A 19,972-nucleotide genomic window follows, 5' to 3' on the forward strand; every position below is an offset into this window, starting at 1 on the left:
ATCTTTTCATTGAAACAAAACTGTTGCTGCTTTGGCGGCAGCTGCTCCAAGGTGGTCTGGCCTCTCCCGCAGCTGTCCCCAGTCTACGCGGGGAAGACGTGTGGCCTGTGTGGGAATTACAACGGCAACAAGGGCGACGACTTCCTCACGCCCGCCGGCCTGGTGGAGCCCCTGGTGGAGAACTTCGGGAATGCCTGGAAGCTGCACGGGGACTGCCCGGACCTGCAGAAGCAGCACAGCGACCCCTGCGACCTCAACCCGCGCCTGAGTACGTGAGCCTGGGGGGAAAGCGGCGACCCTGCAGAGCCCTGAGGTCCCCACGTTCCAGTGCATTCTGCGGGACGGTGCACCCACTGTGTGTGTGTGTGGGGGGGGTAGGGTGGGGGAGGTGTGGAGCGAGGGACTGGGGTGGGTTTTTTTTTGCCATTAGCATTTGATTATGTGCGTCTGGATCATCTTCAAAGTCTCTTTACTGAGCACCCCCCATGGGCTATACTCTGGGAAAGAAAAAATAGTACATAGTTCCCACCCTTGGACATTCTCAGGCCACCGGAGCAGCAGCCACACAGACTCAGAGACAAACGTACGCTAAAGGGACTGGGGTGGCCGTCGCAGGTCCACCTGCAGCAACATCTCAGTCCTTCGTTCATTTCTCTTACCCAGCCCCTCCCTGGCTGTCTCCCAGGTGGTTGGCCTGAGAGGCAGCTCCTCTCTGCCCCCATCATCCTGGGCTTGCCCTCCTCCCCCCACAGCCAAGTTCGCGGACGAGGCCTGTGCTCTCCTGATGTCCTCCAAGTTCGAGGCCTGCCACCACACCGTCAGCCCTCTGCCCTACCTGCGGAACTGCCGCTACGACGTCTGCTCCTGTGCCGACGGCAGGGACTGCCTGTGTGGCGCCGTGGCCAGCTACGCCGAGGCCTGTGCCCGGAGAGGCGTGCACATCGGGTGGCGGGAGCCCGGCTTCTGCGGTGGGTGTCTTTCCTGCCTGTCACTCTCTCCAGGCAGCTGACCAAATTGTCCTGCTGGCTTGGCCCATTTGGCCTTTTCAGAGCACTTTCTCTACATTATCTCATTTGGAGAGGGGCCCAGGGTTATTTTGACAAGCATGGGTTGTGGGGACATTTCATTTGCAGCCACTTTTCCCTTGCATCTCCCAGCAAGACACAGTGGTGGGGACTGGCTCTCCTATAGGATGGGCTGGTCACTCTGGCCTGTTCCAGGAGAGTAAGTTGGAACCTGGAATCCCACCAAGAAGAAATTTTCTGTGGCTGCTGCCACCTAGTGCTCAATACGTGTATGACCAGGTGGTGGAGTAAGTGGGTCCCAGATCCCAGGGGGGCCCCGGCATCCCTGGGGAGACAATGGGAAATGCATGTACAAATTCTTTGCTTATAGCCATCAGTGGACTCCTGGCCAAGGTCTCTGGCATTGCATAAAGTTATTTAAAATTGAATAATTGTTCCCAGCTGACTGGATTCTCATTGCACTGTTAGATTCCTGGCACCAGAGTTGGTGTCTGTTCTCACACTCTGGTCCCTTGGGTGTCTAGATTGTGTTCACTTTTTGTTGGTGTTGCTGCTCTGGGGACATTTGCTGAGTGGCCAGTGTGGTCAGGCAATAGAGGTGACCAGAACTCCAACCTTCCTTTTCGAGGCACGAGTGGAAACTGTCGCTGTACCAGGTGCCTATCACGCTGAGTGAAAGGATGATTAGCTTGGAGGCAGAGACAACCAAGGAAGGCTTTCTGGAGGAGGTGCACTTGACCATGGCTTTTAAAAGGTGCTTTCTTGGCAGAGAAAGAGTTGTTTGCAGTGTTAGAACCGTAGCAGTGAGGCATAGGACTGAGAAGGATATTCCATAAAGACAAGGTAGGATGGATATGCTGATTTTTAGGGTGAAGGAAATATGTTTGGTAACTAACATGTAGGTGGTCCTGATGAAGCAGGAAAGTAGGAGCTATGAGAAATGGTGAAAAGAATTTATATCGTACATTTAAAGAGAAGTTGAGGTATGGGAGCTCTAGAAGGGCCGATATTTAGGGTCTAATGAGCCGACTCATGTTTTGAGCCTAAGAAAGCCCATAAAAAAGGGGAGAAAGACACCGTAAGGACAAAAGGGAACAGGTGCATACGTGCATGTCATGTGCCCTCCTGTCCCTCCAGCCCTGGGTTGTCACTGGGAGTCACATGCTGGCAGCCAGAAGAACTGAGTCCTCACTGGCAGCTGGCCTGTGACTTACCAGCTACATGACCTCGAGCCTTCCCTTAACCCTCCAAACTCCTCCATCTGCTGTGTAGAAATTGGGGGAGCAATGAGGCTAAACGAGGCGCTGTTTGTGAATACGCTTTGGTTGTCATCAATATTAGAAATGACGCATTATCAGTATGCTACAGCATCCGCAGGGTTTCCTAATTCAGGACATTCTCCCAGAATGCAAAGCGCTGGCTGAAATATTCTTTCATCTCTCATGAGCAGCTTGTGTTAACCTCCACTGAGCAGAACAAGAGGAAATGGGCTGACATTGGAGTAGCAGGGACTGAGATTGGGTTAAAGAGCTTCCTGACTCCTGAGGCTTTATGAGAGAGCAGAAAGTGCTGCGTGGTGGGAAGGAACTTTCCCTGGAGGCCTTTAATGACAAACGGGATCTGTCTCTATGGATTTATAGATGGCCTTGGGCTGTCCCTCTAAGCCCAAGGAGAGGGGACAGACTCCTGGGTTCTTGCCTTCGTCCTTTGTAGACTTGGAGAGGAGCTCATGTTTGGCTGTCTCCTTGCTCCATACCTCATTTACCTTCCTGAGAAATGAGCAGAGCTCTGTAAACCTCTGAATCCACCCGTGAGAAGAGGTCACACCCATTGGGGGCACTCACGGAGCAAGAACTTACCGTGCAGCAGCTTTGCGGGATGCTGTGAAGAGATTCAGAAGAAGTACACATGTTTTCTTCTTGCACATCAGTTGTGCTTTCTTTGGGAAGACAAGACCACGGGCTCCAGGGGGCCAGGACCAAGTCTTGCTATCTCTGCATCCCTGAGCCTGGCAAAGCCCGGGTACACAGTGGGTGCCCAATAAATATCTGTTAAACTGAGATGGGTGTAATTCCTTCTGGGGAAGAAGGTTAAAGAGAAACTCCAGTTTTCTTACCTTTTGAAAGGGGTGATGAGAGCAGACTCACTGAGTGAGGCATGAAACTCGTGGGAAGAGCAGGGCATTCAGTAGGTGCTCAACACATGGTAGCCATTATTGCCATCATCATCACAGAAATGCCCTTGCTCATCACTCCCAGTTCTTTTTAACATCCACAGTTTCAAAATCCACCAGGATTTCTACTATGTCCTTGGCTGTGACAATTTGGAGGTGACTAAAGCATGCTTCCTTGGTGAAGGAGAGGGCGAATGCATCCATAATCAAAGCATACATTTGGGTGCCTAGAAATACACTTTGCTTATAATGAGAAAGGAAGGTGGTGACCCTACAGATATAATTGGGGGTCAGAGCAGCAAGGGGTGGCACCCACACCCTAGAGCCACAGTCCTCATCATCCAGTGTTTCCACTGAGGCCTTCTTTCCTCTCCCCGCTCTTCCAGCGCTGAGCTGCCCACAGGGCCAGGTGTACTTGCAGTGTGGGACTCCCTGCAACCTGACCTGCCGCTCCCTCTCTTACCCGGATGAGGAATGCAATGAGGTCTGCCTTGAGGGCTGCTTCTGCCCCCCAGGGCTCTACCAGGATGAGAGGGGGGACTGTGTGACCAAGGCCCAGTGCCCCTGTTACTATGATGGTGAGATCTTCCAGCCCGAAGACATCTTCTCAGACCATCACACCATGTGGTAAGTGCATGCTGCAGGGCAGTACTGCTGCAGTGGCAGGGCTGGAAGGGAAAATGGTCCTCCACCTTCATGTCATGGGTGGGTAAACTGAGGCCCAAGAAAGGAAGTGACTTGTCCAGATTTGCACAGCAAGTCACAGGCAGAGCTGGGATTTTGCCCAGGTCTTCTGACTTCCTTACCATGCAGGGTACTAGAATTCCGGGCTGGCAGTAGGAATTCTTCAGTTTTATTGCCAACTACATCGTGTTCCTGCTCTAGCTCTCAGTTTCACTTTCCTAGAACAAGAAATGGGAGATCACCCTGTCCCCTCCCCTCCAGCCTCCTTTCAGTATTCTCAGGCTGACGCATTTGAGCCAGAAGAAAACACATCATAGCAGCATTGCCTCGATGGTGCATTGCTATGCTGTCCTGCCTCATGTGCTTCCCTCCAAATTACTTGTAGCCTCAAATCACACTTGCTTCTTGCAGCCCTTCAGAAGGGCTGCCATGATCCCAGAAGAAATTTGCAACAGAACATTTGCTGGGCAATCCCTTACCTGTCACCTGTTCTGTCCCAGACTCTGGCTAAAGAGTGGTGATCTAAAGATGAACCAGACACTGTGTGATCCCCAGAGAAGCTGGCAGTCTACTAGGGGAGCCCAGTTCAAATGTTGTGATTACGGAAGATTTCAAACAGGCATAAAAGTAGAGAGGATAGTGTGGGGAGCTCTGATGTAACTACCCCCACTTCATGATCACCAGCATTTTGCCATTCTTATTTTATTTATTGTCTGCCCCCCTTTTTGGCTGGAGTAGTTTAAAGAAAACCTCAGATATTACACCATTTCACTTGCAAACACTTCAGTATGTATTTCTAATAGATAAATATGTAAAAAATAAACATAACCATAATACCATTATTGACCTAAATATTAACAATAATTCCTGAATAACATCTAATATTCAATCCATGTTCACTTTTTCCTGATTGTCTCAAAATGTCTTTTTGTAATTGGTTTGTTCAAATCAGGATCCAAACAAGCTCTGCACATGGCACTTGGTATGAAGCTTTTTCCTCATCATTCCAGTGACATTAATTCACAGCTCCTCCCAGCTTTATTTAGGTTGTTTGCACTTCTATTAAAGCAATTATTGTGACTGGATGTGGATTTCAGGAAAACATGTTATACCTCCCCTCTAGAGACGAGACCGTATCTTAGGCCCCAATCTCCAGCACCTAATACAGATCTGGCATAAAGCAGGCACACGATAAATGCTTATGAGATGAAATAACCATAACATTTGTTAGACTTGCCATATCAGGGACGTCAAAAGCCCTGCTCATTCAGGAAAGGGGAGGACTACCTCCATGTGGGAGGAGTAAGGGAAGACTCCGTGCAGGAGGTAGCTTTTGAGCTTGAGGAGGATGCCAGCAGCAGAGCGGGGGTGGAATGACGGGAGGGTTTGTTTTTAGGGGGAGCAGAGGTCTAGGAACTGAAATGCACAAGGAGTACTCAATAATCTTGAAGGTAAGTCTTCCGGTGGGAACATGTGCTGTATGCAGGAAAGAGAAGACTGGGGGAAGTTGGGGTCAGGTTCAGGGGGCGCCCCGGGAAGGTCTGAACAGGGAGCAAGCAAGGCCACGTAGCTTTAGGGAGCGGGTTCTGCAAGCTGCATGAGGTATGAAGGCAGGGAGACCAGTTGTAGGAATGTTGACGCAGACGGATAAAAGGCCCTGGACCAAGTAATGGCAGTGGAAATGGACAGCGGGGACAGAAGCAGGCGACGCTGGGGAAGCAGACCGGCTGGGGGGATGTTTGACAGGAGGTGGGGTTGACGATGGTCCAGGGTTTGCAGCTGCAATGCCTGGGAGGGCAGCGATGTGGGGGACAGTGAGAGGGCTCTCTGGCGCAGAGGCAAGAGGATGAGCTTGGTTTTGGCCTTGACAGCTTTGGGTTACCCAGAGGACATCCTGGTGAAAGAAAGGAACCAACAGCTTGAATTACGGGTTTGGAGTGAGAGTGAGAGGTGAGGCTGGAGGAAAAGATGTAGGTGGCAGCCACGAGAGTAGCAAGGCTCGCTGAGAACAGGAAAGGGCCACAGAACAGGAAGGAGGACCGAGTCCAGAACCTGGGGCACGCTCAGAGGACACGAGTAGGAAAAAGAGGAGAGGCCAAAGGTGAAAGGGCAGAACCAGGACAGCGCCGCGTTGTGGAGATTAACGGGAAGAAGGGAGCAATACATCCTCTGCTGGGTGGGTCTTGGGGCCCGGCGGTTGCTTTAGACAGTTGTCTGGCTGTAGTCTTCAGGGCATCTCTCTCTGGGACCTTAAAACAACGCTGCTGGGCAGCCAGGGCTTGCTTTTTTAGTAAAGAATTTGAGGCTTACAGGGATTTTCACTTTCCCAAGTCGTGCAGCTAGTGGCTAGGACCCAGGGACTCCCGAGCTCTTCATGTCGCACTGAGAGGAGGCTGTTAAATTCGGAGCTCAGAAGGTCATGGTGGCCCCATGTTTCAGCAGTGGGGTGAGGAAAGAAGCCAAACTGTGGCAATCTGGGGCGACTCAGAAGGCAGCAAGTGTTGCAACAGGGAGGACAGGAGACGGTGTGCAGCAGACCCTGGGTGACCAGGGCTGGGGGGATGGCCCCGGCTTGAGGCACTTCTCAGGGCTTGACCTCAGTGAGCTCTCCATGACCGCGTCTTCTTCCCGTGTCTCCTCTTCAGGCACCAGGGTTGAAAGCTATGGACTGTCCTATCTCTCCACTTTATTTAGAAAATTGGGTTTTATGGAGAATGTGTGCCAGAAAGAACTCAGGGCTTGTCTGCGGCTGTTTCCTCTTATTCTTTAGACAACACACTGAAGAATGAGCCCAGCTGAAGCAGATGCTGGCAATGCCTGTGAGAAGGCGGCAGGAAGGTGCGACACACGTGGCTGGACGTTCTTCAGTCCATCTTCCGGCCGTCCCAGTAGCCATCACAGCTGAGGCTTACCCTGCTGCAGGCCAGGCTCTGGCCAGCAGCTAACTTTTACCCTATCTGCAAGGCTTTTTTATAAAATGAAGCTTTTGGGTCATGTCCAAATGACAGATAGCACATGACATTTGGGGGAGGATTTTTTTTGTTTGTTTTTTAAACGAGATGTTAGTTAAAAACCAGAAGAACAGGTTCTGCATGTGTCCAGAGAGGGCCAGGCAGATTATCTTGTTCATTCCACAAACATTTATCGAACAGCAGCTGCATAAAAAATGTTCAAAATTACTACAGAGAAATGCAAATGAAAACAATGAATATTACTTTATACTAGACTGAAAAATTAGAAACCTGGATAATGTTGAGTGTTGCAGGGCTGCAGGACCAGAGGTACCACATCTGCACTGGGTACATAGACCAGTTGAGCCACCTAGGACAGCCATTGGCACGGCACATGCAAATTAGATGTTCACCCTGATGTCCTACACTTCTGCTCCTGGGCAGATGTTCTGACGATATCCTCACACAGGCTCATAGGGCACAGGTAGGAAGATGTCCATCGTGGCTTTGTTGGTGTGGTGAGGAGCAGGTGGCCATGTCTGTCGTTGGAGGGTGAGCAGGTGGAAGGTAGTGGACGCACACTGCAGAGGATTGTGCAGCTGCGAGGACCAATGGACAAGCAGCATGCGCACGGCAGGGATGAGTCTTACTAACGTGGTGCTGGATGGAAAAGCAAAACACGGTGTGATATACAATAGCATTTATATAAATTCTGTGTGCATGGACATGGAAAGCAATCACACATTTTATAAGAATAGACTGAACAGTCAGGCACGTTAACCAGAATAAGATCGTATTAGTTATCTATTGTGGCATAAACAATTGTCCCTAAGTTTAGCAGCTTAGAGCAAGGAACGGTTATAATCTCTCACAGTTTCTAGGGGCCAGGAATCCAGCAGCAGCTTGGCTGGGTGGTTCTGGCCCCGGGGTTCCTGTTAGGCTGCAGTCAAGCTACTGGCCAGGGCTGCCGTCCCTGGAGACCTGACCGGGGCTCACTCACGTGGGGGCTGGCAGGGGGCTTCAGTTCTCACCCTGCGGACCTCCCCATTGGGCTGCTTATGACTTGATTTCCCCAGAGGGCATCATCCTAGAGAGGGTGAAAGACAGAAGCCACGTCTTTTGTAACCTCATCTTAGAGGTGGCATGTGGTATGTCACTTTAGTATATACTATTTTTAAGATTTATGTATTTTAATTGACAAATAAAATTGTATGTGTATGTCATGTACAACATGATAGAATGGCTAAATCAAGCCTTACCTCATATACCATTTCTTTGTGGTGAGAACACTTAAAATCTGCTCACTTAGCAATTTTGAAGAATATAATAGGTATTATTAATATAATACATGATATGTGTTATAATACATAATGTTAATATAATATATACTACGTATTATAATATAATATGTCTATGTTATTTACTGTAGTCACCACGTTGTCCAATAGATCTCCTGAACTTTCTCCTTCCGCCTAACTGGAATTTTGTCTCCTTTGACCGACATCTCCCCAACACCCGCCCCCCCCAGCCCCTGGTGACCACCGTTCTGCTCTCTACGTCTATGAGATCAACTTTTTTAGATTGCATGTATCAGAGAGACCGTGTGATATTTGTCTTTCTGTGCCTGGCTTATTTCACTCACATAATGTGCTCCAGATTCATGTATGTTGTCACGAATTACGGGATTTAGTTCTCGCTTGAGGGTGAGTAGAGTTCCATCGATGTGCCGCATTTTCTTTATCCATTCACCTGTTGGGGGCCACTTTGGTTGGTTCTGTCCCTTGGCTGTTGTGAGTAATACTGCAATGAACATGAAGTGCAGATAAGTCTTCTTATCTAGTGATTTCATTTCCTTTGGATACGTACCCAGTAGTGGGATTATTGGATCGTAGGGTGGTTCTACTTTTAATTTTCTGAGGAGGCTCCGTACAGTTTTCCTTGATGGCTGTGCTAGTTTACATTCCCACCAACAGTGTACAAGGGCTCCCTTTTCTTATCATATACTATTGGTCACACAGACAATCCTGACAGAGTGTAGGAGGAGACTCCACGAGGGTGTGAGTACAGTGACGTGGGGATCCCTGGGGCTATCTTGGAGACCAGATACCCAAAACACTTGCCCATGTTAGGGGAGTGGATTGGGATTGGAGGATCTGGACAGAAAAAAAATGAACACAAAATCGAGTGCTTTATTCAAAGCCTTGTGTGGATGCTGGCGGTGTAATGGCAAGCAAGGTCAGTCATGGCTTCTACCCTCATGGGCACTATATCCCAGTGAGAGACAGATGTTAATCAAAGAATAACCCAGATACTTGTAAAGTCAAGGAAGTGAGTTCTAGGAAGAGAAGTACATGGTCTATGGAAGCTTGAGATGGGGTGGGAACAAAGAAAGTGATGCGTGTGTGTGTGCATATGTGTGTGCATGTGTGTGCATGCGTGTGCATGGGCGTGCATCCGCTTGTGGTGGACAGAAGTGACATTAGATCACAGGAAATGGTGTGTGCAGAAGCCCCTGTGTCTGAAGGGAGCAATGTGCCCTCAAGATCCGGAGAAGGCCAGTGGGCTGGAGGAAGGGGAGGTCAACAGGTCATGGTCAGGTCATGTGGGGCCTGGCCATACTAGGGATTTGATCGTTAAGGCCTATTGAGGGGAAGCTGTTGAAGGATTTCAAGCAGAGATGTGACATAATCAGATTTAGGTTTTGAAAAGATACTTGGGCAGCCAAGAGACATGTTTTGGAGAGAGGCAAGAACAGGTATAGAGACAACAGTTAGGAGGCTTTTACATTGTTCGGGCAAGAGGTGATAGTATCTCGCCTCGTGGCAGTGGAGATGGAGAAGTGAATACAAATTCTAGCAACACACAGGAGGCAAAGTCCAAGGGCTGGTGATGGGTCAGATATGGAGAGAGCGAGAGGGTAGTGTCAGGGGCGGTCCCTGGGTTTCTGATTGTGAAACCAGGTGGACGGTGGTACCATTTCAGTGACCCAGCCCTGGGAGAAGATCGGCTTTGGTGGGGGGATCATGAGTTCAGTTTTGGACATACTGAGTTTGAAGTGTCTTTGAGACTCCAAGGGAAGGTGTCATGTAGACATCTGGATACCTGGGTCTGGGGTTCAAAGGAGAGGTCCCAGCTGCTGATGTGAACTTGAGAGTCATCTCTGTCATTGAAGCTGGGGGTGTGGCTGGCAGCATCCTGTGAGAAGAGGAGAGAGCCCAGGGTGGCACCTGGGGAAAGCTGACATTTAAAGGCTGGGCAGAAGGGGGCGCTACAGCTGAGGCTGAGAAGGAGCAGTCAGGGCAGAAAACCAGGAGATAATTGTTTTTTTAGTAAAATGGAGTAGTTTACAGTGATGAATAATGTTGAAGGGGGTCAAGTAAGAAAAGGACTGAGAAATATTCCACGGGATTCAGTGACGTGGGGTCAGTGGTGACCTTAGCGTCCTATGCTTTGGGGAGTTATGGGACTGGGAGCCCAGCTGGAGGGGCTGAGAGTAGGCGGGAGGTGAGCTACGAGGACAGCGCGTGTAGACGGCGCTTGTGAAGCTGGGCTGTGGTTCCCTCCTGCAGCTACTGTGAGGACGCCTTCATGCACTGCACCACGAGTGGAGCCCCGGGAAGCCTGTTGCCGGACACCGTCCTCGGCAGCCCCCTGTCTCACCGCAGTGAGTACCGTCCCCTGGAAGGCGGCTCATCTCTCTTCTGCCTAGACTTCTCCTGCAGCAAGTGGGGGGAGCCTGGCTGCGCTGTCTGTCCTGTGCATATTCAGGCACGTGTCCGGCTGTGCTCAGGGTTGGCACAATTTCTAGGATTGTGTGAGTGACCTTCAAGGCTAGACACATCTTTGCATGTGTTAATCCAGATTATGGAGGCAGGAAGTATTTTATTTTGTGGAAGGGGAAAGACTGAATCATCTGTAAGATGGATTCAGTGAGGCCTCTATTTTGCCCATGGTGACTTAACCCACTGAACAGCTGTGAGTGAGTTGGTTGCCTTGACTGTGATGAAAATCACCCTTCTTTGATGGATGGCCTTTTGTTTTCTATGGACATGCTGATGAGGACACCTCCTAAGGAAGCTTCTAGGACTGATTTGAGAGAGGGGTTTAGGCCAGTTGCTCTCAGTCTGAAGGTCCTAATAGTTGCTGTACTGTTTAAGGACAAGGCACAGAAAGGAGGAGGGGCTGGGCTGGCACTGGTAGGACCACGTTCACATTTGTGGATCACAGGGGCCTTGTTTGCTTCCAAAAGGATTATGCTGGCTTAGAAAGGACTTTTCCAGTAGGAGGGAGGTAAATGGGCTATTTTCATCCTCCAGCTTGACCACCTCTCTCCCTGCCTCTCACTTCCCATAAGATTCCTTCTCTGCAGGTGACCAGCTCTGTGGCTCTCTGTTTCCCACCCTGCCCTGGGTGAGAGGTTGGGCTCCCGAGTGACTGATGCAGGAGCATGTCTCAGTCTAGAGCTGGGGCAAGGTCCCAAGTACCTGGGTGGTTTTCAAGTTAAAATCAGAACTTGTGACCTCAATGTCACTAAGCCCCTGACCGTCTCTAGCTGTCATGGCATTTTCCCCGTGCTCCCATTGCCCGCTGTTGCGTTCTGCCGGAGACCTGTCTTTAGTGCTCCTCCTGTGCGGAGTCTTCTAGTCCGGTCACTGGAAGGTGTTCTCTTTTTCAAAGTCATCAGGAAACTGCTGAGAGTCTGCGCAGCTTGGAAAAGCCATTTAACCTTGTGGAGTTTCAGTTTCCTAACAAAGGTCTCCATATAAAAATAAGCTGGCAATCCTGGATTTCTGGTTCACAGGAGACAGAAAGTGATATACATGCTAGTAAGTGCCTCAGGATTTTTGGAAGAAAGCTGCTGTATCAACTCTCTGCTGCCATCATTATCCAGTCAGCCATCGATACCTACTAATTGCCAGGAAATAGGATGTATCAGTGAAGAGAGAGAGAAAAACCCCTGCCTGCGAGTGGGCTGAGCGGGGCGGGGTGGACAATCAATGGATAAGTGAACTGTATCGTATGTCAGATGGAGAAAAACAAAGCAGGGAGGGGAGATTGGAGTGTTGCAAATTTAACAGAGTGGCCGGGCAGAGGCTGGCATTGTGCAAAGTCTTTAAAGTCTTTGTGGTTGAATGTCCTCTTGATGTGTTAGTTATAACCATTTTAGGAGTGGTTCTGTTGGGTCCCACGAAAGCTCCTTTTTAGCACCTGTTAATCTAAATAAAAAACAGAGAGGCTCTCTAGAAGAATAATGAGTTTAACTGGGAATAGAACATTGCAATGGGAATTTGTCTAGTAAACTATGTGTGTATTCAGGGAGTTACAAGGGTTTTAAAGGCAAAAGAGAAAAGTACATGTAATTTGTTTTGCAACAGAGAGCATTGGTTACAGGGGCTTATTGCAGGAGTTGATGCCAGTTCGTGAGTAGAGACAGTGCCAGGCAAGTGTTTCTGTACATCAGGCTAGCTGTCCTTGTGACTCGTGGTAGCAAAAGTTTTTGTTATGGGTGTATGTGCGTCGATCAGTCTTTGTAATAGTTCTTATCGTAGGCATGTATGCATGAGAATCCTCCCTTCTTAGCCTCCCAGCATTATTTATTTTTTCTCTAAGTTTGACACACGTGACTCCATTTTGGTTCTGACAATATTGACACACCCAAACCCAGGTTTTTTACAGACAGGGTCTGAAATTTCTATAATGCATCCTGATTCAGTGCAACTTGCTACAGCAGGGTCAAGGGGGTAAGTGTGGGCCATCGGATGATTGCTGGGATCTGGGTTCGGAGAGCTGCCACCAGCATAGGCCAAGGGCCAGAGCTCAGATGAGAGATGCAGCTGCCAACCCAGCCCCACCCCACATGGGTCCTGGCTCAGGCTAGATTCCACTGGAGGCTGGCAGCATCTAGTCCCAGGGAGTGTGCAGCTCCAAGTCTCTCAAACTGAGTGATGACATCTAGGGGACCAAAGGACCACACAGAAGGTAGGTCCATTCTCTCCTTCACTAATCACCTCTTTGATTTTCCTACCTTCAAGGCAAAAGGAGCCTGTCCTGTCGGCCTCCCATGGTCAAGTTGGTGTGTCCTGCTGACAACCCACGGGCTGAAGGACTCGAGTGTGCCAAGACGTGCCAGAACTATGACCTGGAGTGCATGAGCATGGGCTGTGTCTCTGGCTGTCTCTGCCCAGCTGGCATGGTGAGTCACCCCTGCCCACCTCAAGGGACAGCACCTGCCCTCCCGTTCTCCTGCAGGGAGCAGTTAACGAGGTGGGCTGTGGGGGCAGAGAGAAGAAGAAAAGAGCAAAACAAGGATGGCACCCGGGGCTGTGGTGGTGGTAATGCAAGTGGGGGGCGGGGGTAGTCTTCTGTGGCCATCAGCACCAAAGCCAGGGAGGGAGTTGGTAGGAAAATGTCTGGGTTGATTCTGACGGATCTGACAAAAACATAAAAACTTAGCTCACAGGGGTGCCATAGGAAGCAAAGAAAGTATTTCCAGAAAATACTTACAGGTAAAAACAGGCGTTTCCACTAGAATTTTCCCAAAGGCTGCATTCTGTGGTATGAAGTTAGAAGGACATGTTCATTAGCATATTATTTGCATAAATGAGTATAAACTTTCTAGTTCAAGAGAAGACATTGATGTCCCTGCCATGCCACTAGCATGCCACAGGCTAATGAGTCCCTTCCCTGTTGCTTTGCCTTACACAGATTTATCACCTCTCTTCCCCTGGGTGACGGGGCCACAAAAAGGATTATTCAAAGTCCATTTCTTCCGAGCAGTGAGAGACCCCGAAGGGGTTAATTTCCCAGAAACCTCAAGAGAGAGGCATTGCTTCCTTGGGAAATTAACCTTGAACTGGGGTTCTCCCCTGCATTTATTCTCCAGACCAGGAAGTTACAGGAAAATAACATAGGTGGGGTTATGGCTAAGTATAGTTCAACAATAAAGGCTGGTAACATCAGTGAAACAAGCAAAGTGAGATTCCATAATGCAATTTGCAAAAGGTTGAGTCCATCCACCAACAAAAGCTTGATCTTAGCAAACCCTGTTTTTCCCTACAGCAATTTCCCCAGTATTTTACATATCAGTCAAGTAACCTGTCTGTCCTTGAGCCAGCAACTTTGCTGTGTTACAAAGACTTTAGCCTGAGGAAAATTTCCTGTCTTTTGCAAGGTTAACATTTCTATACATAATTCCAAAGGGTTAGGCTAAACCTGAGACTACAGGGCTTTGGAGAATAGGCCCTGTGAAATACATTTGCTTTATAAATGTTAGTATATTCCACACTTCCCTACATTACGTCTTGCTTTCCTCATCTGTAAAGTGAGTCATGAGGTGTTCCTCAGAGTCACTCTCTCCCACAAATCAACCAATTTATAACTATTAAAAAGCAATGACAGCCAAGCTGGGGCCACTAGAGCTCAGGGGAAGAGGAGGAAAGACCTACAGAGCGCATGAAGGCGGGAGAAGCCACAATGAGAGAAAGAAAAGCTTGCTCCCACGTTTTGAGCCCCAGATCCTTTAAGCCTGGCCCTGGTGAGCACACAGAGCAAAAGTTGGCAAAAGCCACAGCTGTGCCCTTCATATGAAGTCGCTTGTAGGTGGCAGGGGAGAAAAGGGCCTTGGTGTCCCTCGGGCCAGCAAGACCACTGAAAACTTTTCAGCGGACCCACATAGGAGCGAGGACCCACAGACAACTGAAAAAGAAGCCACTCAGAGGCCAGTGAGTCATCTCAAGGGATGAGCACATGGCCCGCCCCATGGGAAGTGTTTGGAGCACAGGCAGTGGGGTAGACGGGCCACCAGAGGAACACTGGGGCACAGCATGGACAGCTGATCTGCCCCCCAATCAGCACAGGCCCACTCAGCGGAGACTGGTCAGGAATGTAGAACTACAGGAGGTGCAGTTTGCTGAAAAAGACTCAGGCCCAGACCAGAGTTTCCACACAACCCAGGTGTATAGGACCTCACAAGACCCAGAAGTGCTTACAATGTCAACCATTAAAACCTGAGCTGCACAAAAAGCCTTCCCTAGGGAGTTAGCAGCAAAGCAGCAATTTAGCTCAACCACAGGGCTCAAGTGTTGGTTCCCACAGAAGTTCCCCCATTTTAGAAGTAAGCAAAGGACAACAAATTAGTTCCAGTGCAGAGTTTAAGTGATGGGAACAGCAAATGATCCAACACAGAACTGAAAGAAAAAACAAAGTACCCTCAGACCAGAGACAAAGTTTGATATTAACTAGTAAAGGTCTAACACCACCAAAGAACACTTGTAAAACCTAGAAGGACTGGAAGCCCCCCAGGCTCCCAAGCCAGGAAGCGGGGAGGGATGTGGGCTTTAGCCATGCCCCCCCCAATGACTACACCCAGCCCAGCAATGACCACCAAGCCACCACAGGCAGCACTCCGGGCTCCTGAGCCAGGGAGGTGGGGGTCCGAGGGCTTCAGCCACACCCCCTGACATCTGCATCCAGCTCAGCAATGACTGAGCCACCAGTGGAAGCCCCCTGGTCTCCCCTGCCAGAATGAGGGGGTTGCCACAGCCTCAACCACACCCCCCTGCCTCCTCCTCCTCCCACCTTATTTCTCTTCCCTTTTCCCTCTTCCCTCCCCACAACTGCTCCACAACAACATCTTAGAATGAGGTGTGGAGCCGGGGGAAGCCAAACCCAGACACAACCAGGTAAAGAGCACGCCAAAAAGAACATTTCCCGCAGGTAAGTAACCCACTACAGGCACCACAATTGCCCTGGCTGCTGCAAAAGTGGCTAGTCTCTGTAACAGCAGTCACAGCCACCATGCAGAGGGCACACCAGACTCTCAACTGCACTGACACAAGGAGAGGCACCAGCAGAGACCAAAAAAAAGAAGAGGTCCTGTCTCTCTACAAGCACACTCCAGAGTAACAGAAGAAGCATCTGATTTCCAATCATAGGGGAGGACTTGATCACACCTGCCTCAGTACTGGACAGGTCATCTGGGCAACAAACCAACAGAGGAACAGTTAATCTGTCAGAGGGAGAGAACAAATCAATGGTTATTAGAGGGGGAGGGGAGGCGGAGGGGAGGGAGAGGGACCGTCTATTCCGCCATCTTGGCCAGAAACCTCTGGATTTTCCTCTTTTAAATGTATCCTGTCTTCTTGCTTTCCTTGGTTCCTGTTCCCCACACCCAAAGTGAGTGTTGAGGTGTTGGGGCAGGGGCTGCAGAGGTCAGGTACGGAGAGAGGGCAGAATGGTCCGTGTGGCTGTGGAGGGGAGTTAATGATGCCCAGGACTCAGCTTGAAGGGCAGCGTCCTGGACTGTGGGAGCTGCCATTATTCTTTAGAGGGGACTTGGATGCATCGCTGGTACCAACAGGAAGGCTGGGGATCGGAGTGTGTTCAGGGTAGGTGGTCTGTTTTCTACTTCTCCTCCAACTCTTTCTTCTCCAGACAGAAGGCCAGCGTGTGTTAATTCTCCCCTGCGTGTTCCTCTCTGTCTTAGCCTCTGAGGATTCTGGTACTGTGTTTTCTAATGGGGTGTGCCTAGAGATTGGCCAGTGAGCACCCCCAAACTGGAGGGTGTTGTTTGGTGCCTTAGTAGAAGATGGATATTCATGAGGGTCTAAACGGGGAACTTAGACTGGGTAGGGACAAGCAGCAGGAGAGGGTGGGGGAGCTTCCTTACTGCTCTTTGTACCTCGGGCCCTTTGCTTTGAGTGTCTCAGAGCTCTGGGGGGACACAGATTATTGTCTCTTCATCATACCTGAAGGAGAAATTCTCCCAACATCAGAGAAGACTCAGGCAAGAAAAGAGAAACCACTCAAAAATGATTTTTTTTGTCACGAAGGAAACAATAGATAATCTTAAATATTAATAACTGCAATAATTGCATTATGATCCCAAACCCCAAGTGCAGAGTGAAACCTCCAGTATAGGATGTGGATACACTGTTGGGAGCTCACTTGGCATTCCTGAAGCTCTGGCATGCTTTCTGAGGGCAGCATTTCGACACATGTCACATAACGAGGTGACTCTCAGTTCAACCGCAGGGAATTATAAACTTGAAAGCTCATATTGTAAGGGAGTGGGTTATTTTTACAACTGCTTCATTACGACACTGGCTAACGTGCAAATTGTTGAGGCCAGATTTGGGAGAGCAGAAAAGCCCGTGTAATTTATTAAGTGCATGCAGTGTGCTGGCTGCAGCACAGGACATATGTTCTTGGCCACAACACAAAGAAAACGGAGCTGGAAACACCCTGTTTGGGCCCATCCAATGGTGCAAACATTATGCCCAGGGGTGCTTCTGTGTCTGGCCTGCCCACCTTGTGAAGTGGCCAGGTGGCGGCATGTTACCAAGGGTTTAAGGGAGAAGGTCATGGATTCTGCATTCTGCCTTCTACTGCCTTTTCCTGGGGCAGATCTACTGAGAGCAGAGGGGTCACCGAGTAGGAATAAGGCCCAGAGGGCTGAGCTATGGGGCGAGGCTTCACTGCTCTCTGGCTCCACGCTTTTTCACAATCATCCATGTTTTATCTGAAGCTGTCCCCTCATCTGTTACATGGACATTTAATTCCTGTTCTGCCCTCATGACACATTGGCTTGGGTCCAATGGAGATATGTGTGAAAACACTTTTAAAACCAGAGAGTGCTATGGAAAGGTAGGAGTAGCTTTAAGTGTTTTCGTAAATAACAGGCTCAGTCTCAGGGCTGCACTGATCAGCTCCTCCTCTGTCCACAGGAGGGAACCGTGAAGGACCCTTTTCCTTAAATTTCCAATCTGTTGTGGACCAATGCTTTTGTAAATACAATAAAAATGAATTGTAATGTTGTTAAAATAGTAATAACATACAAAATATGAGCCCTCCCAATTTTATTACATACAACAGACATGATATTCTCTGTCAAATTGCCATAAGATTTACTAAATACTTATGCTCAATTTCTGTGCTTACATCATTGCAGACCGCCCTGGCTGGAGGACCACACTTTGAGTAGCACCGCTCTTAGCTGAGTACCACCTTTCCTCCTTCAAGGCATCTCTCAGTGTCTATTATAAGCCCAGAAACACCTGTTTGAAAGTGTTGAGGGGCAGGGAGGGAATCCCTCTTTTTGATTTTGTCTCAGACCTGGCACCTATTTAGAGTAGAGGTTTCTGGCCCACCCCACAAGCTGCAGATACTATCTGCTCCTGCCATGGTGCAAAGGTCTCCTTGCACAAGAAAGAGGGAGTGGGGTGCTTCTGATAAGGGGTCAATACCATGATAAATTGTTGGTGGAGAAGCCTCTTGGAAAAGGCGTTGTATTGGGATTCCACATCCACTTACCTGAGTGGCGTCACTTAAAATCTTTGTGTCTTAATTTTCTCATCTGTAAAATTGTGTTAGAAGAGCTGTTGGGAAGATTGGAGATGTCACTGGCGGGAGCACGAAAGATGCTTAGGAAGTGGCGGTTTAATGACTGTTATAAGTTCATGGAGGAAAACCCTGGATCATATTATGAACAGAGATGCTACGGGGAAGTAGCACACACTGAGAGCAGATTTTCAGACCCCAGTGTTCTTGTTCTGAGACCCACTGGATCAATAAAATGAGGGGGGTTGCACTAGAAGACTTCTCAAGTCTTTTTCCTTAGTTCAAAAATTATGTGAACTTTTTGCCTAAAGCGTCCATGCCGTTAAGTTAGAACATTACCTGCTTTGACCACTAGGTGCCAGCAAAGCACAGCCCACTGCCGACTGCAGCCGCAGCTGTGGCTCCTTCCAGGAGCGTCTTAGTGCCGCAGAGCTCGAAGGAAGCCTTGAGACACTGTTGCCACCGCTTCTGTCACACAAGAGATTGAGGAAAGAAAGGAAACAGAACCAGTTCAAGGCTACGTAGTTGTATGGTGGCAGTTCTGGTCTCCGTCCGTCCTGTGTGCCACCCCCTGGGAGGCCAGGGCACCAGGTGCTCAAACGCTAAGGCTCTGGGGAAGATGCGGCACCACTGTCTGGGAGACACTAACTTACCCTTTGAAACCTAGTGGCTACATTTTCCAAACTTGTACGTGGTTGTGCTGGTGTTAGCGGTTGTGCTGGTGTTAGGAAACCTCTTGGCAGCTGCAGAGTGTGTTCATGTGCCTGGAACTTGGATGCCCAGTTTTCTCATGGGCCCCATGTAACGACTGAAAAGACTGGCTTTTTAAACTCTAGAGCTTGGGCTCAGGGGCCCATCCAGAGTAGGCCTCACATGTGGGCATTGGAAATCCTGTGAGAGGTCACGTTCAAAGGCCCAAGAAAGCCCTCCTGTCTCGAAAATATCTCCTACATGTCCCACAGTTTGTCACCTAATCAGGCTTACTGAAATGTAATGAGCACCAATTCATTTTGGCTAACAAGCAAGAGCTTTAAAAACAGCTTACGATTTCATAAATCCCCATAGGAGGAGTCATTCGCACCTTCGTGCTAGTTATCAATCAGGTTGCTTCCGCCCAGCCAACATCTAGCTGGACTCAGCTGCACTGAGCCAGGAGCACTGACGGGACAGGACAGGGGAGGAGGGGCAGCGAGAAGGCGGGAAGGACCCCGGGGAATGGGTCAGCAGCGTGTTCGTGTATGGTGGCGGGGAGATGAGGCCTTCTCAGAGAAGGGTGACAACGCCCACGTTTTTCTGCTTCATGCTTTTTCTTGGAGCTGACCAGGACCTGCTACCACGTTCTCAGCGTGAGCTGTTGTTACTCAGGGTGCCATGAGTTGACCAATGATGTGACGAGTATTTCTATCATGTTTTTGTCTGAAGTCTTCAAAGGACATTCACAAACTTTTCCTTCTGGTGTCCCAAAGGGACAAGTACTAGGCAGAGATGGTTTTCTTCATTTTCAATGTGAGGTTTAAGTGACTTGCCAGAAAAGCCCGTCAGGGGCTGCTGTAATGGCCCAAGCTCCTTACCTGACCAGTCCTCATCTCGATCTTGCTCACCCTCCATTCTGCCGTCATCTCCGGGACTTTCTCTCTCCAGGACTTTCTTTAGCACTTTGGGGTTCTCTGGTGTTTTGGCTGGGCTGTCATTATTTGACCTTCTCCCCCAAGTCAGGGAGGTTTGCGCTGTGGCCTAGAAACCCTTTCCTGTAAGGTTATGTTTTGCAATAACTTGTGCTCCAACCCCACCCTCTGTTGCCT

At 49.3% G+C, this 19,972-nt stretch overlaps 1 protein-coding gene across 1 annotated transcript in view; it reads left to right on the top strand.

Moving 5' to 3' along the window:
• The window catches only part of VWF (von Willebrand factor), a 151,350-nt gene that overhangs the window by 49,256 nt on the left and 82,122 nt on the right, over positions 1-19,972 (top strand). The window contains exons 14-18 of the mRNA XM_063087947.1: positions 73-268; positions 753-968; positions 3,585-3,825; positions 10,403-10,497; positions 12,866-13,026. Of these exons, the coding sequence (XP_062944017.1) occupies positions 73-268; positions 753-968; positions 3,585-3,825; positions 10,403-10,497; positions 12,866-13,026 (909 nt within the window). The remainder of the gene's footprint in view (positions 1-72; positions 269-752; positions 969-3,584; positions 3,826-10,402; positions 10,498-12,865; positions 13,027-19,972) is intronic.

The sequence above is a fragment of the Cynocephalus volans genome, chromosome 1 (assembly GCF_027409185.1).
Source record: "Cynocephalus volans isolate mCynVol1 chromosome 1, mCynVol1.pri, whole genome shotgun sequence".
Lineage (NCBI taxonomy): Eukaryota > Metazoa > Chordata > Mammalia > Dermoptera > Cynocephalidae > Cynocephalus > Cynocephalus volans.